This window comes from Rhinolophus ferrumequinum, chromosome 17 (genome assembly GCF_004115265.2).
Source record: "Rhinolophus ferrumequinum isolate MPI-CBG mRhiFer1 chromosome 17, mRhiFer1_v1.p, whole genome shotgun sequence".
Taxonomy (NCBI): Eukaryota; Metazoa; Chordata; class Mammalia; order Chiroptera; family Rhinolophidae; genus Rhinolophus; species Rhinolophus ferrumequinum.
The window spans coordinates 50,810,490-50,827,171 of NC_046300.1; the positions used below are offsets into that span (position 1 = coordinate 50,810,490).

Genomic DNA, 16,682 nt, shown 5'->3' on the forward strand with positions numbered 1-16,682 from the left:
CTGAGTACCTGGAGTGTGTGAGTCAAACATGATCCTTATTCCATCAGTTCAAGAAAAAAAGAGAGGCAATGGTGTTTAGCAACAGCAAATGGATTTCCCTGCTTCCAGACGTTTCAAGGTTGGACACCTCCTTTCAGTGGGGGAGCTGAAGTGCTGCCTCCGAGACAAATGTGACTGAATTAAAGCAGCAAGTTGAAAAAGAGTCAACCTTCCCATGTTGCCAAGACGAGTTACATCTAATCTACAAACTGGGGAGGGCAGGCTATGTCTGAAAACCTCTGTTGACTCAAAAGATACTGCAACAAATCTCTTAATGAAACCCTAACACTGCAAACAAGGTTTCAAACTAAGTGTAATCAGTAAGGGGTGGGTGGGATAACTTTACCCCAAATAGCATAAGGCTGGAATAGTCAATGGGCTCAAATCTCTTTTAAGGAAAAATCCTTTTCTAACAGAAGGATCCGGACGCATTAAGCAGCTCTGCCTTTTTACCCTTCCAGTGAAGACCCTACCTGGCAGGGTTTATCAACTCGTGCCCTCCTGTGCTTACACGTGAGGAATTAACATCACGCCCAGATTAAAGAGCTTTCGCAATAACCGGCTCATCTGCAAAGCCAGCTTCCCAAAGGCTGTGTGTTGCCCCCCGCCGCCCTTCCTCCTCTGTGGCTTGTAAGGGTTGGGTGAGCACCTAACTGCTGGGAGAGGAAGGAGCAGTTAAATACCTCCCACAACAACACTTCAGACATTTGTCCTCATTTCCTTCTTTACCTGTGGCCTCACAGAGAGCCATGGCAGGGTCATTCCAGAGTTCCTGCTCTTAAACACAAGCAAACAAATAAACTGCCACCTTTATTTCCCAGTGGTCAGAAATCCCATACACCTTGCGGCTTGTGTTTTAGTAGCTTTGGGTATTTTGAGTGTTTGACGGATAAGGAAAAAAGTGACATCTGAGTCATCTATTTCAAGGACTTTAAAAAAAAATCTGTTGAGTTTTAAACACAGCATCTTTCAATCTACTTAAGATAAATAATATCAGAAAAGAGACAAGAATCACAAGAAAAAAAAACCCAACCTGTAATAATGAGTGGTGATAGATGTTAACTAAACTTATTTGGCAATCATTTCACACTATATACATATATCAAATCATGTTGTAGTCCTAAAACCAGTAATGTTAAATGCCAATTATATTTCAATTTTTAAAAATTAATTAATTATTTTAGATGGAAAGAAAAGAGGCAAGTGGCTCACAGGATTTATTTCAAAATGCATCCCAGAATATCTTTGGCTCTGATTCTGACAGGACTGGCCCAAGACTGGGAACAGCTGAAATCTCTGAACCCTTCTCCCATCCAATAAACATCAGCCCAACAAGAGGTTTCTTCATGGGTTTTTGAATTTGACAGCTTCATCCTTACATGAAGCTGAAATTGGATTTGCAACACAAAAAACTCTGTTGTCTCTTATTCGGGCAAGCTTCAGACATACTAACTTGGATGGGAATCTGATATTAAAAACCTAACACAGGTAATTTTTCTTATTAGGTTACCGTCATGGGGAACTGAACACTTATTTTTTTCGGTTGTGCTGTAACTGTACGTTTGTACTAAGCTCTGATGAGTGGTAAGTTTTATGTAGGAAACATGAAAATGTATTTACACACATACATATTATATGTATATATAATGTATATTCAAACATGCACTCTGGGGAAGTTAGGGAGAGAAATTTCTAGTTGAACATGATCTTGAGAAATTCTTCCATATGTGGAAAAGTACTCAGTTCATCTGACATATAGCGATACGTACATATATACACTCAGGACACTATGTATACATTTATCCCACATTCATTTAACCTCAAAACATAAAATAAATTCTTTTTTTTTTTCCTCCCTAAGCAAAAGCTAGGAATAACAACTCTATATTCAGAATCCATCTTCTGGGGGCAATGGAGCAAGTTAAACCCCTCATGTGTTTGTTACAATTCAAAGGGCTGCACTTTGGCTAATCTGTTGGTGAAAGTGCAAGGAAAGCAGGGCATCAATCACAAACCCCTGTCCAGCATTTCACAGAGAGGGGCTGAGGGTAGGGAATCCAAAAGGCCTTGAGTTGGCTTTCTGAGAAGTAACAGGGCTCAGGGAGGGGTTGCTGTGACTCCTTCATTTTCCTGTTGGACAATGAGACGCCACCGACTCCTTCTTGACCAAATAGAAAATGCAGGCCCCAGGGAGGAGGAGGAGAAAAGCCAGGAGGTGGTTTACCATGTAGGTCTGGGGCCAAAATATATGGCGTGGGGGGGCTTGTCAATATTGTTACCTGCCTCCAGCTACCACCTCAAACAGGACCTGATTTCAGGGATGGCTGGAAGTCCCCCGCCTGCGCCTGTGGTGACACTCTGCAGGACAGTGACCAATCCCATCTGACAGCAGGTCCCCAAGGCTCAGTGTGTGCAGTGTGGACAAGGTGGGAGGGTGAGAGGGCAGGGACCCTGGGTTTATTTTCCAAGCTAACTCTACCTTATGGGGAGAGTGGACATGTTTTAGGATCAGAAATGAAGGCTGCAGTCCCTTGAAGCACAGCACAGGTGCAGCCAGCAGGGGTGAGGTCACTGGGGTAATTTCGTTATGTCTTAAAGTAGTCTCTACATCTGTCCCATGTCATTGGCTTGAAAAGGAGGCCAAACCTAGGTCTGAGTTCTTTAATAACCAAGTTACTTGTGGTTTATGGCAAAATGACCTGTGTCACAAGGAGAATTCTATGGGAATTTTCAAAAGAAAATGGAAGTGGACATTCAGCGCTCTGAAAGATGTCCAGTGGTACAAACTACTGTCTCAGCTGAAAGCCAACATGTGCCAGGACCACACAGTAACCCGGAGCAGCAGAGAAAGCACCAAAGGCCATTATTTACACCTACAGACAGATTTTGGAAATTGCCAAGAGGAGTGGGTAATATTTATGAGTAGGGCAATCAATTTTCTAGAAATAAATTAGCAGCATGGATATTAAAGCTACGGTTGCAAAATGGAAAACCCAGCTTCTACCACAGGAAGATCATTACCTGAAAGCACCCCCAGAGCCCTGGCTGATGTGATGGTAGCCCCCGGTCAAGTGAAGCATCCTTTACTTTGCTCTGGGGGCCTGGCTTGTACCAGGCCCTTGGGTGTGCAGAGGCTCATGGGTGAGTGAACAAAGGAATATGGGTCCTGGCCATCCAAGGCCAAGGTCCTTCTGTAACCCAGAGCGATGCCCCTGCCTCTGTGTGCCATGCTCGCCATTCCTTGAGCATCTCACTTTGGTGATTACATGGTAGTGGGAGAGTTGCAGAAAGCCACATGTTGTTTGGCACAGGACAGCAGGAACAGAGAAGAATAAAGGGGAACAGGTGAAATGGGGAAAACAAAAGGCATAAAGTCACAAAACAGAAGAACAATGAAAGCTGAGGCAAACGGAGAGAGAACTGATGAAATAACATTTCAATTCAACTTTGAAAAAACAATCAAAATAGAATAACGTTTACTACAATTCAATGGGAAAGAGAAAAGCACATTTGCATTAGAGGCAAATTTGATATTATAGCCATTCAACCATATTTAATTATGTGGTTGCAGAAATAGTTCCATACTGACACCCAAATTGGTTTGCCACTGATATACAGCACCCAGAGACTCAGGTCTGCATCTTGGGCCTGGGGATTTTCGGAGGTGAGACTCCGGATAATTATCTCCACTTTCTTTAGCTAGAGTTCTTTTATCTTTACCATTGAGATATACTCATCTGCCCTTCCTAGTTCCTAAAGGTGCTATGGAAACACCTCATTCAACAAACATTTATTGAGTACCTATGATAGGCCAGACAGGTAGGGATGTGCTTTGCAATATGAAACAAAGAGTATGAATAACATATAAAATGTAACCAATTATTTTTTCATTATCAATTTAATCAATATTATGCCTCCATGTTCCTGGGCTCTGTAGCTCTTCTTTAGAAGTAGGATTTCTATAAACAAAATGGGAAATATAATTTTAAATGGAATACAAAAGTCTTCAAGATAGTGAAAATTTCTTGAGCTTCTCAACTCCTGTGAGGGAGCATTTTCATTCAAAGGAGAAAGCGTGAGGAGAGGTGAATTCTGGGCTTGGAAAGTGGCTACATATACTGGGGTTTCCAGCCAAAAAGTGTTTAGGTGGTTTGCTATTTAGGCCCCTACAAATCAGAATCAGAGTGGCTGATGCTTTAAGAAAAACAAGTGCATTTTCCACAAAAACTGCAATGAGATCCAGACCCTGAAAGGCTCGACACCTAAGCCAAAATCCAGGCACAGAAATGTAAGTCCTGGGTACCACACGACAGCTTAAACAAGGCCTGGCATTTTCAGTTGGCTAGAGTGGGGCGCTCACTCCGATGCTGTGTTTTCCTTATCCGTGGGGTTAGTTCCATACCTGGGAGCCACCGGAAGGAGACTAATAAAATATGACTTTTCCTGGACCAATAAAAATCATATGATGCCTGGAAAAAGGGAAGTAAAAAGACCTGACATCATTCATAAGGCAAGAAAAGATGCTACTTCAATAAAATAACAGATGGTACCGATGATGACAGGTATAGAGGGCATTTAGGAGAAGCTGAGTTTCCACACAATTATTCTAAAATCAGTCTCGGTAACTTCACTGTCAATAAAATCACTAATGTGTCTCCAGCATGTTCCATTTATTCTTTGGCCTTTATTGTTTCTCAAAGCCCACCAGCAGCTTGTGTCGCGGGGAATATTTGTTGTCTGCCCTTGTGCCATTTTCTTGGCTTGAAGCATTTCCTAAAGGCATTACTGGGATTTGTTTGAATGTTCTACTCGGACACACTCAATAGCTACGACCATCCTGGGGGGTGGTCCTTTCTTGGCTGTTGGACTGCCACGCTTTCCTGATGTTTCTTACGTGTTCTTCAAATCCTCCCTTCTCCTCATCACACTCATTTTCAATCCCTAAGGGGCTGGTATTTATGATCATCCTTGCTTTCCTGGGTCCTCATCTTTATAATGGCTCCCTTAGTTCAGATGTATTGGGATTTTGGTGGGATAACTTATTCTTAGATGTTGCACCCTTTAAAAAGGTATTAATATCACAAGAAATAAATGAAAGGGGCGCTCTCATTTTCTGCTATGCAAAGCATAGGGGAAATTGCTTCAAAATTCCACCTTATGATGAAAAACACTGCTGGAAACTAGATCAGCCATGTTTTAAACGGGGTAGTCGCTTTCTTCACCTGATATTCTGAGAACAGTATTTCTCAGAGCACAGATGTTACTAGAAAAGAAAAAAAAAAAATCTATGATCAAATAAGTCTGGGAAATGCTGGATTAAATAAAACTGGAGAGCTTTCTTTCTTATATGACTTTTTTAGATCCTTTGATCTGCTAATTGCACCAAGACTCTCCGAGATTGAGTTATAACTCTGCAGCACTTTCCCAAATTCTTTGCCCACTGAATCTTTGTTTCAAGACTTTCCTCATGGGACTCATGTTCCAAGAGTTACTTTGGGAAATGCTAGTCTAGACTTATAACCCTTGGATTCAGTTTCTCCTGAGGAGAAAGCAAAATCATCGTAAAGGAGAGAGGGACCAGGAAGAAATGGAAAAAGAATCTAATTCTGCAAACCTGGCAATACTTAAATTGAATTTCCTAAGGAAAAATGAGTTTCTCTGGAAAAGTAGCAAAGTGACTGATTTTTTTACATTTCTTTGTTTTCATGTTCTGCTCCCTTAATACATCTTAGGAGACAACGTGAACATTTGTAGCCCCTCTTCCAGAAGGCATTGTTGGTCACCCTTCAGGGCCACAGAGAAGTCGGGGCTGGAATCCCTGGAAGGGACTTCTCGCTCCCCTCTTTTTAAGTCAATTCGGCTAACATGGGTACACTACAGACATTTAGTTCAATTCTCGTCCAGATCGATCCATTATTTAGACTCTCATGTTGTCACATACTGACATAAGGCTGTCACTTTTTCCTAAGAAGTAACTCCACTCCACAGATAGTACTAGCTATGCTTGTACAATTATGTGTAGAGTTTGTAACCAATTGGGGAAGACTCCCCACCCTTTCAAGACTCTTACATTCTGGGACTTGGATTTATAACAACGTGTATATTCATATATGAGTTGCTGATGATTACGGATTACAAATCTCCAGTATAGGGGAGAGCATTGTGGTCTTAGCCCTGGGACGCCTCGTCAAAAAGGGCAGCCAGCCCAGGGGTTCTGGACATTTCTATCTCCGGAGTCAGCCTACTCACACCAGGAACCTTGCTTCACTCTCCTCTGACTGAGAGAGTGCAGCAAGGGAGCCTTACAGCTTTGCTGACTCCGACTGAAAACCAGACATTTATCCTTCTGGACAAGGGTATTTGACTTTCATGGCGAACCCACTGTGGAGTAAGTTCCCAGTCATGGGTCCCTAATTAAGTTCTAACTACCTTTTATCTGTCACATTCTGATTGGCATGGTCCAGAGAAGAACTGAATGAGACATCAGAAGACCCGAATTTTTGTCCTAGGGTGAGACAGCAAACTCCTTGAAGGCAGGGGTTCTGATTCGTCCACCATGGTCTTCCCCAAGCCCAGCAGAGTGGCTGGCATGGAGTATGTGCTCCGAGTATTAGATGAAGGAGTGAAGAGCCAGCAGCAGGACTTGAGTCAAGTTTACCGTCCCCCCACCTCCTCCCAGGGCCTGGATTTCTCATCTGTAGACAAGGATGAGGCCGTCTGCCTCTACGTCCATGGTTGCTTACAGTGGTCACTGAGATGAAGGCTGTGAAAGTGGGAGGCCATCACCATCTTCCTAACAGTAGCAATGAGAAAGGTGTATCAGAGGTCCTGATGACATATATTAGCCAGACACTCCTCAAGGAATGCTAACTCTTCTGCAAAGGGCACCACCCCTGAGCCATGATTTCTACCCTGTGACAACCTCTAGTGTCGGTGGACAAACATAAGAGGGTCAACCAAGCAGCCAAGTCCTTTAGTTTATGATTAAAGACCTCTGGAAAAGTAGCCGGAGCCAGACAAGCTTTTGTAAGAAATGTCATTCACAACACAGATAGATATGATCTGGTGCCCTGTTTCCAGCAGGCCATATTAGCATATGTGTTTCTGTGATGAAACAAGCCTGTTTGGTATCTCAGCATTTGTGACCCATTTCCCCAGTGTGGCTCCAAATCCCTCTTTCTGCCCCTAGAGCGCTCTCTGTTCCCATCTCAAGCCCAGGGTGGACTTCTAGCACCAATAAAACCTCACACTCATCCCTCAGGGGAAAAGTCAAGGAGCAGAGGGTAGGGAGCGAGAATGCGAATGAAGAGATCTGGTTAGCAGGGAGCCAAGTATACTGGGGCAGGTGTGTGTGTGTGTGTGTGTGTGTGTGTGTGTGTGTGTGTGTGTGTGTGTGTGTGTGTGTGTGTGTGTGTAGGGAAGCAGAGGGATGAGAATCGAATAAATAAAACCAAATCACACTAAAACCACAAACAGACAAGATAATGACATAAAATTAATAGCTCTCCCCACTTTGCTGATCTCCAAACTGAGAACCATTTTTGAGAGCTAATCACATGAACTGGTACCTTTCTGCACTTGGCTTCAGAAATTGAGATGTCCTGTGTGAACATCTGCAGCGTTGAGGTCGCTGAGGGCACATATGTTCAAGTACAAGGGTAAGGCCCAGCTAGGGGTGGGCGTGGTGGGGTCCGGGTCAGAACTACCTCACTACACAGCTCCAGAGAACGCTTCTTATGTTGTGTACTATATACATGGTGCCCCCTGGAGTTGGACTCCTGAACACTTGGAATCTGAACTTCTCCTCTGGAATGCTAGTGACATGAAGTGAAAACAAAACAGAGCCATCTGAAAAAAAGCTTTAGGAGCATAATAAGCATCCCTTCCTCCAACAAACAATTAAACCCCTCTTTCACATGGGTAATTCCAATAAGCTCTCCCCTCACATATTCAGAAATATGCAACAAAGGCACTCACACTTATCCAGAGGATTCTATTCCATTACCTATGCCCCATCCTTCTTGAAATTTATTGTGTAAGTTACACTAGGATCATAAAAAAAAGGTCCTAGTATAATAAAGGAGGAGATACTGCCACTGTTGACTATTCCATCCTGCTAATTTGCACATAATTATACAATTTCCATGAAATTCCCCTTCAAGCGTTTTAACACTAAATGCTGTAAATAGTTTTTGCACTTGGTGGAGGAATGCAAATATCGCTGAAAATCACAGGAGATTTTTGTTTTTGTCAATCCATCTTTTCACTTGCCTTAGTCAAGGGAGAACACAGTGTCCAAGTCAAATAAACCAGACCCCTTGACTTCACTGTCCCAAATGCAAGCAAAACTGATTTCTCTTCACGTTGTTTTACCCCACTGTTAATTTGCATCACTAAGGAGTTTTCTAGGAAAGTGCTCAGCCAACTTAAGGCTTCTCTGGTTGCCAAGCTCGTGGAAACAAAGTGCTTTCCCTTAAAACTCTGAGACATTCCAAAGTAACCCACCATTAGATACAGAGCCAGCAATAGCCTACATATCTATGAAAGAAGAAAGGAGGGGAGGAAAGAAAATGCATAACATAAACAAGAATAGACAAAACCTTAAAGAGGAAGGAGAAAGGAAAACATTTAGATTGCTTGAGTGACGGAAATAAATACCAAAGCTATTAGTTTCAGTTCAAAGAACGTATCACTTTATGCTGTTTATTATTTCTTGAGGATTATTTATTTTATCTTAAAATATCCAAAGGGTAAAAGGGGTCCTGGAGGTAAGCGGCAATGAAACTGACCTGGTCGGGAGAGGGCCTGTGATTGGAATGCTGCGACCTCCCAGGAGATCGGTGGTGGTGGTGGTGGTGGTGGTGGTGGTGGTAGTGGTCCTCATCGTAGTTGTCCGCTATCAGCTTCATTCTGTTCTGGGTCTGCGCAGAACAAAAACCAGGGAAGATGCCATCAGGAGCTAGGAGACCAGCCAAAGAGACTCACGGCACAATTATAGCACCTCTCGGGCTCCCTCTGTTCCTAATCCAGAAGTTTTCATTTTTAGTTAAATCAAAGCTTAATAAGGAATGCACCATGCCATATGCTTTGGTGAAAGAGGCGTTGTCACACCCTCGTCACTTTGTTCTTGGGTCTACATTTGTACACGTAAGTGCACTTCCCCTATTTTATGTGAAAGGGGAAAAGAAGGGACATAGCCTAAGGTGCTTTGTTTTACATTACCAAGCAATCACAGAGATCCAGAGTAAGCTTGCGATCACAAACTGCCAACAGTCACATCCTACACTCTAGAGCAAGCGAGAGAAGGAAGCCCTGGATGAAAAGATGGGAGAGGCCTGGGTGGAGACACGGAACTACAGACAAACAGTGCTCCTGCAAGACAAGACAGAGAAGTCCACTCAAAAGCTGCCAAATGCAAAAATACTCCTGGAGACGGTTGGTGGCTATGATGACTTCTAGTGAAAGAGCACTTTATGGATGTTTTAACAGCTATAGTTCTTTGAGGAGCTATACTGAGCAAAAGGGGCAGAGCCTAGCTCCTGATGAAGCTCCTAGCTCCTGATGGAGAAGAGCTGACCACTCTAATTTACTCCCCACGGCGTTTGTCACGTGAGGCGACTAGGTGTTATGGCTAAACTCTCAAGGCCATAGAAGGGTTTTATTGTATTGTTTTATTATACAGGGCAAAAAGAAAACTGACCTAACAGGATCACAGAATCTAGGAAAATGCCTCAAGACCATGGAAAAAGGCAGATAAAAATATCCAGTCCAGGAAGACGGGAAATGTAGAGACTGCAAATGTGGGTTTACAGATAAGACTGTCTGGATTCAAGTCCTACTCCACTTCTTTGCTGGTTATGTGGTCTTTTGAAAGTTAACTATTTCTAAGCCCCAATTTCCTCAACTCTAAAATGGGAGTAAGAGTGCCTGCCCCGCTTGGGTGCCTGTGGGCAAGTGCTATGATGAACTGCAGATGTCCGTTCAGGACCTCGCACAGGAGGAGCTCACCTTAAAAGTCAAATGCTATTATTACTAGTGCTATTGTTTACTGCGTGACACTCTTCCTTCTTGATACATGTTGCTTTCTTTGCCTGTGACACTTCCCCCAGTCACCTGCCCTCAGCCCTGACTTCTGTGTCTGGCTAACTCACAGCCTTTCCCTGCCCCTGCCCGTGAGGCTGGATGATGTGCAGCTCCTTCTGACCAGCACTCTATAACCATGGATTTGTCTGTTGATCTCTTGGTAGACTTGAGGCTGTTTCCGTCAACTGCTTCTCCCCAGACGTTAGTACAGGGCCTAGCCATTGTAGGTACACTATGCATGTTGCCGCAATGAGAGACTGCAAGAAAGAAGGGGCGATGGTTTTGAGGGATGCTGGCATTCTAGAGGCGAGCTGCACGTCTGTTTGCAGCCAGGGAAGGTCACTGAGAGTTGAAGACATCTCACGAATTGCCAGAACAATCTCACTGGTAGCTCGAGACGACAATGAGCCTTCAGCACTTTGAGACAGCTGGAAGTCAAGCTGGCAGAGCCGCCAACCAGTCGGAATTTTATTGTGTAATATAAATAATGCTCTGATGATAACTCTGGACCTACCATAGTGTATTCTTGTAGTATTTTTCACGTACAATCTAACTTTTCCTCAAAACTTTCCTTGGAGGAATTATTACTATTTTCATTTGCAGCGAGAAAATCAAGGCTTAGATTTCAGCCCCTAGAGCCTCTTTCTTGACATAAAACGTAGAGATTTGCTGGGTCTTCCAATTCTTAATCTCTAGGCTTTTGTCTTTGCCATGCTGCTAGCAAAAAATGGCAAACAGCTGAACAGGTAGAAATAGCTTTCCCATAAATTCTTTAGTTCTGTTGAGTTTTGGAAACACCTCCCATTCCAATTCTACCTGCCAAAGGCTATCTCATGGTTTACTCATTCCATTTAAAAAAAAAAAATGAGTGCAATATTTGAAAGGCCCCAGAGTGGATGTAAAACAAAATGCATTATATAGATGAAAACAATAAAATTAGAGGGAAAGATGTATTTAACAATTAAAACTCCCAAGCAACTTTTGGCAGCAGATAGCATTTCTATTCTTCACTTGTCTACTTAAAGTATCAGAAGACCCAGTGGACAAGCTATGTCTTGGGAGAAAGAGAAGGTCAGTGGAGCTGTTGCGTCGGCTGAGGGTCCCCTACCACTGTACAGGAGATTCTGAAATTCAGCGTTCACACCTAAAATTCCAGTATTGTCAGGAGCCTCTCCTTTTGAACTTATGAACTAATAAACCTGGAATCGTGTCTTCTCATAGAATTCTGAGGGACTGAAGGGAGCTGTAGGATCCCCTATGGTGAACAAGGAAGGGACTTGCCCAGGAATGAACGATGGAACCTAAATGAACAAATAATAACTGCTATTGTAAACATCATAAGGTCCTTATCCTTTGGGGAAGCTCCTGTGATTTTATGAGATTATTTTCTTACCAGTAACAAGCCTAAAGTTCCCTACCTTTGAACTGTATCCCATAAAAGAATGTACAAGCTAAACAAGATGCTGTATGCAGTCCTAAATGTGTCTGCTGAAATGAGGTGTCGGAGAGTAGGCATGTCATGGGATAAAGACTGTAAATGAATGATGTCATCTTTCCAATTTGGTGCTGAAATATAAATAAACCCCGTTGTTCATGTGAATACCAGATCTAGGGGAAATGTACACAGAACAATTGTGAGCGGAAGAGGTTTCTTTTGATTAGTCTGGGCTGGGAGAGAAGAGTGTGAAACGGAGATGAAAAATGAGAGCGTGGCCTGATACTCTAGACTACTTTTATTTATCTTGCTTGTAACATATCCCCTAAACTGTGATGGATTTCTTACAGGCTGGTTGCTAGTTTTCCCTTCTACAAAAAAGTGTGACCAATCCCGCTTGCTTAATTGGAAAATTGAAAAGGAATCTCTTAAAACATTTTTTTTTTTTAACATCTACACTACCAACCCTCATCACCAGCCAATTATATTGGTTTTCTAACACACCAAGAATGGTCTGGAAGGATGGGAAACCATGAATAAGACTCCCTAAAAGTTGATGGAAAAAAAAAAATGCTGAAAATTGTAACACGCGTTGGAACAAGGATACTATTTGTTCAAATAACTTCAGGCATGTTTACCAGGTGATACCATGCATATCCCTGTAGCCATCAGAACCACAAGGTGCCTACCACAAAGCTTTAAACAGTAAATCTGGGCAGTCATAACTGAATTCCCAGGAAAACTAATATAGAGTTGGAGAGGGATAGCTTTCCACAGCACTGCACTTGGGAACTCGTGGGCTCATTTAGCAATTCACTGAAGCCCATTTTTATTTCCTTTTCATGTCTACCAAATGGTTGACCTGACACTTTCGCCTTTGGCTAACTGTGTTATATTCGTTTTACTATATTATGTCATGACTGCTGAGACAAATCTAATCAGATTTCATTTTCTACTTCCTTTCTCTTCCAGGCACCACCTTATTTCTCTAGGGCAATAGTCTCCTAACAGCTCGCCTGCTGTACTCCGGCCTCCCAGTGAACACAGTCTGTAGTCAGAGTGACATCAGACCCAGTTACTCCCTGGCTTCAAGTTCCTCAGAGGCTCTCCCCTGCCCTTCGGAAAAGAGCCCCGGCTCCTCCACAGCTTACGAGGCTCTGGGGAGGTAACTGCTGTTCACCGCCCAGCCTCACCTCTCATCCCTCATCTCCCCAGCCCTGGGCCATGCTGTCTCTGTTCCCATCATGCTCTTCATCCTCTACCTTTACCTGTTACACCCAGTAGTTAGTTCTTCTGGTCTCAGCTGCAACACCATCACCTCCAGAACTGCCTTGCCTAAGCCCGCCTCAGCAGAAAGGATTACGTGCTGTTCTGCCGCCTTCCCCACACGCCTGGACCCACTCTCAATCCGCCTCCCCTCACAGCACTTACCCCAATGGATGGTAAATAATTATGCGCTTTCTTGGCTTTTCCTACCACTCGGTTGAAAATCTCCTGAGGGAAGCAATATGTCTGAATTACCCTCGTACTCACCACCATGTACAGTCTGATGTACAAGGAATAAGTAAATATGTGTTGAAGAGATGTATGAATAAATAAATGGAAAGGGTACAGGCTACTTTAGAACAGATGAAAGGGAAAATACACAATTAGCTTCTACGATGAGCCAGTTGAGTAGGTAACTCGCCATGTGATAGGTTAACTTTTCCTGTTATATATTTGCTTTGGTTGTTATTGTCCTCGGGAGTGGGGAGAGCCGGAAAAATGTATAGTTTTGGAGCTGTTGGAAAAAAGTCAAATTTTTCTTCTTCAAGAAATGTTCCATTCTTTGGTAACATGGATCCAGCGAGATTCTCTACCATGTCCCCAGTTACTTGCTTCGTTAAGAAAAAAGGGTGTTGGAATGTTATGGGATTCATTGCTTTACTATCCCCTAGCTTTTGGAAGAGCAGGGGACTTTAGAATATTTTTGTTAATACCAAAAGCCAACCATGGAAAACTAAACTTTCTCCATTAACTAAAATCCCTGATGAACACCATCTGTGAAAAGGTGCCATATATCCCATCTCTCTTGACATTTCTGAAGAGTTTATCCAAGGAGCTCTTGAAACAAAATGAAAATCCTTCATTGACTAGTAATAGACTCAATAGCTTAATGGCAATATGTAGCTATAAACGTGTAATATTAAAACTGGCTTTAAAAATATTTTAGCAAGGTGGCAATAAGGAACTATGCTTTCATCAGTCATCTGGATCAAGTTAACAATAAAACCTTCATGAATATGGTTTAAATAAGAAAAAAAAATAATAAGATTTGTTGCTATGGGATATGGAGATAATACCATACAATAGCAATTACACTTTATTCTATCAGGTTTTCTTTTCTCCCTCTTTCCTGTCAGGAAAATCCAAAATAGTCCAGAATTATTCTATTTCTGCCAAATTAGAGCAAGGTCAAAAGTTTTTGTTTCTCAGTAAAAGATGGAGAAACCAGACAATAAGTGGACAGCAAGCAGGGGAGAGATTTCCTGAACATCCCCCAGGCCCACAGGAAATGACTCATAATCAAGTGGGGTTTGGGTTCCAATGCTTGGGCCACTCTTGGAAGACAAAATGAAGCAGGAGGATAAAGACGCTATTGGGAGATACGCCACCTTGGAACTTTTTGGGAGTAAATAAGCATCAATGATGGAAAGGCTTCTACTGAGGATACTACACAGAAATTCAACACTCACTAAACTTCTGCACCCACAAAGACAAGTGCAATTATGGGCAAGGCTAAGTGTTTGGCCAGCGTGCTTTCACTGAATCCACACTTCTGGGATGGCTATCTTTATGAGCCCTCTTACAGATGAGGCAACCAAGCCCATGGTCACTCAGCCAGTGAGCTGAGGAACGGGACTTCAATCCAGGTTTCTAACTTCAGAGTCTTTCAGTAAGTGATGGGTCTCAGGCCAGATGCAGGGAACAGAGCAAAGATTAAATTAGACACGAGGAATTAGAGGACTGACTATAACATAGGGAAGGGAAATGGAAGAGAAGAGATTGAATTACCCCAATGTCCAGAGGATGGAGACTTCCCCTCTAGCTGAGGGCAGAGGCATCAAATAAGGCTCCATAGATGAGATGCCCCTTGAGCTAAGGTTTGAAAGTTGGTGTGGATATGGGTATAAGAAAAAGTGGGCTGGGGAGATTCCATGGTAAATTCACCCTCTAATATCCTTGAGAGGAAAAACAGGTCTATATGGGGCACTGGCACCCAAGACATGAGGGGTGTGTGTGTGTGGTGTGTGTGTGTGTGCTGCTTTCTTCATTCCTTTATTGGATGTGGGGAGAGCAGAAAACATATTTGAGATGATAATTCACTTTCTTATTTCTCAGAAGAACTTATCAACTTGGGACATTTTGGAAGGAATTTAGGACAGCCATAGCCATAGGCTCACACATGTACAACTACGACATTTCTGGGAAAATGGGCCAGTCTCTGGACATCTGTGTTTTTACAAATATCTACACAATCCACTGCTACTTCATCAGTCCTGCCTCGAAAACTGGTCTGATCTCCCCCAACTCAGCCGATGAGTCCTACAGCCAAACAGAACATTAATGAAACTCTCTCTCCCAAACTTTGTTAAAGGCACCTCCCTCAATCCTTATCTAAAGAAAGAAAATTAGTAGGTGGCCATGGAGAGTTTGGCTGCTGTTTCCGCACCTTCTCATTAAGGACCCTTATTTCATTGTAGTTGTTATAGAGAATGTCAGGGCCCCTGCACATTCTCTTGTTCTACCCTGGAGATCACCTGCAGCTGAAATCAACAACCTTAGATGCGCTGTTGTCATCCCACCTCAGACCCCTGCATCTCTCTCTCTGCCTGAGGTCGTCCTCTGGCCACAGGTGCAGGCTTGGCCAGGGAACAGGGCAGCCCAGAAGTGTTGGGGAGCTCACGTTCTCAGAACAACTCTCAGTCTACGAGGGAGGGAGGTGATAAATAAGTAACCAGCATCCTGGCCCTTTGTGTGACAGTATGTCATGTCACATGACATGACATGGTGTGTTCCAGAATCTCTCAAAAGATCCTCAGTGGGGTGCTGCCCATGCTGAGTCTAGCAGAAAACTGCCCATAATGCACCTTTCTTCATCTTTCCCTTTCCTGTCGCACTTCTCCATTTTCTCACCGTGCTTCTTGGGACCACCTCCTTAAAAAGCCATCTGTACCAAATTATTCTCTCAGGGTGTGTTTTTGTGGGAATCCAGCTAAAACCTTTGTTGACTGACTAACAAGCGTGTGCCTAACTTTTGCATAGGACTAACATTCCTTTGACTACCAGGCCTTTCCATGCTCAGCTCTTCAGATTTCTCATCACTTAGGGAGATAGATCTCTCACCTTCCTTAGGGAAGTAACACAGGCCTGGCACTAATTCTTTTTCTGCCAAATATTCACTCTGAGACTCAGAATGAATCACTTTTCCACGAGCCTCTGTTCCTGTATCTATAAATGCGAGAGGCAGGGAAAAGAATGTCTTTAGCATGAACCAAACTACACTAGATAGATGCTAGTCTGCTGTTCTTCTTCCTTATTTCACATTTTGTGCAGTTTTTCTTCCTTCTTTTCTTTTTCCTTTTTTTCTTATAAAATAAGGGGAGGAAAATTATTCCGGCAAACAACTTCTTGCTGCCAGGTACAAGAGGGATTCCCCAGAGGGTTATGGACAATGACTGAAGCCAGGAGCATTTCTCATCTCTGCCCTGCTGCCAGCCACCGCAACCCATGGGGGGAGAATCACTTACGGAGAAAGAGTTCTATGTCCTCTGCTGATAATTGGAAGATTAGGATCCTTAACAGCGGCAGAAAGGAGGCTGGCAACCTGTAAACATCAACGATAGTAACCAGTGCTTACCTAGCCCTTGCCGTGGGCCAAACATAGTGCTTTGCTCCTGTTGTTCTCATTTAGTCAGTCACACCAACCCTGTGATGGAGGCTGGAGGGGGCCCCTATTCAAAATCTTTAATAGCTGCTATAACAGAGGCAGAAACTCATGAGAACTAAGAATGACTCAAGTATATACGAAAGGTTGGACAATTACATTCGCAAACTTTCCACTGTGTAAGTGCATGGTGGCAAG

At 43.1% G+C, this 16,682-nt stretch overlaps 1 protein-coding gene across 14 annotated transcripts in view; it reads right to left on the reverse strand.

Moving 5' to 3' along the window:
• Positions 1-16,682, reverse strand: part of ERC2 (ELKS/RAB6-interacting/CAST family member 2) — a 923,425-nt gene that overhangs the window by 182,522 nt on the left and 724,221 nt on the right. For all 14 annotated transcript variants that reach the window (XM_033133186.1, XM_033133187.1, XM_033133185.1 and 11 more), the window contains one exon: positions 8,829-8,960. In XM_033133186.1, coding sequence (XP_032989077.1) covers positions 8,829-8,960 — 132 coding nt within the window. The remainder of the gene's footprint in view (positions 1-8,828; positions 8,961-16,682) is intronic.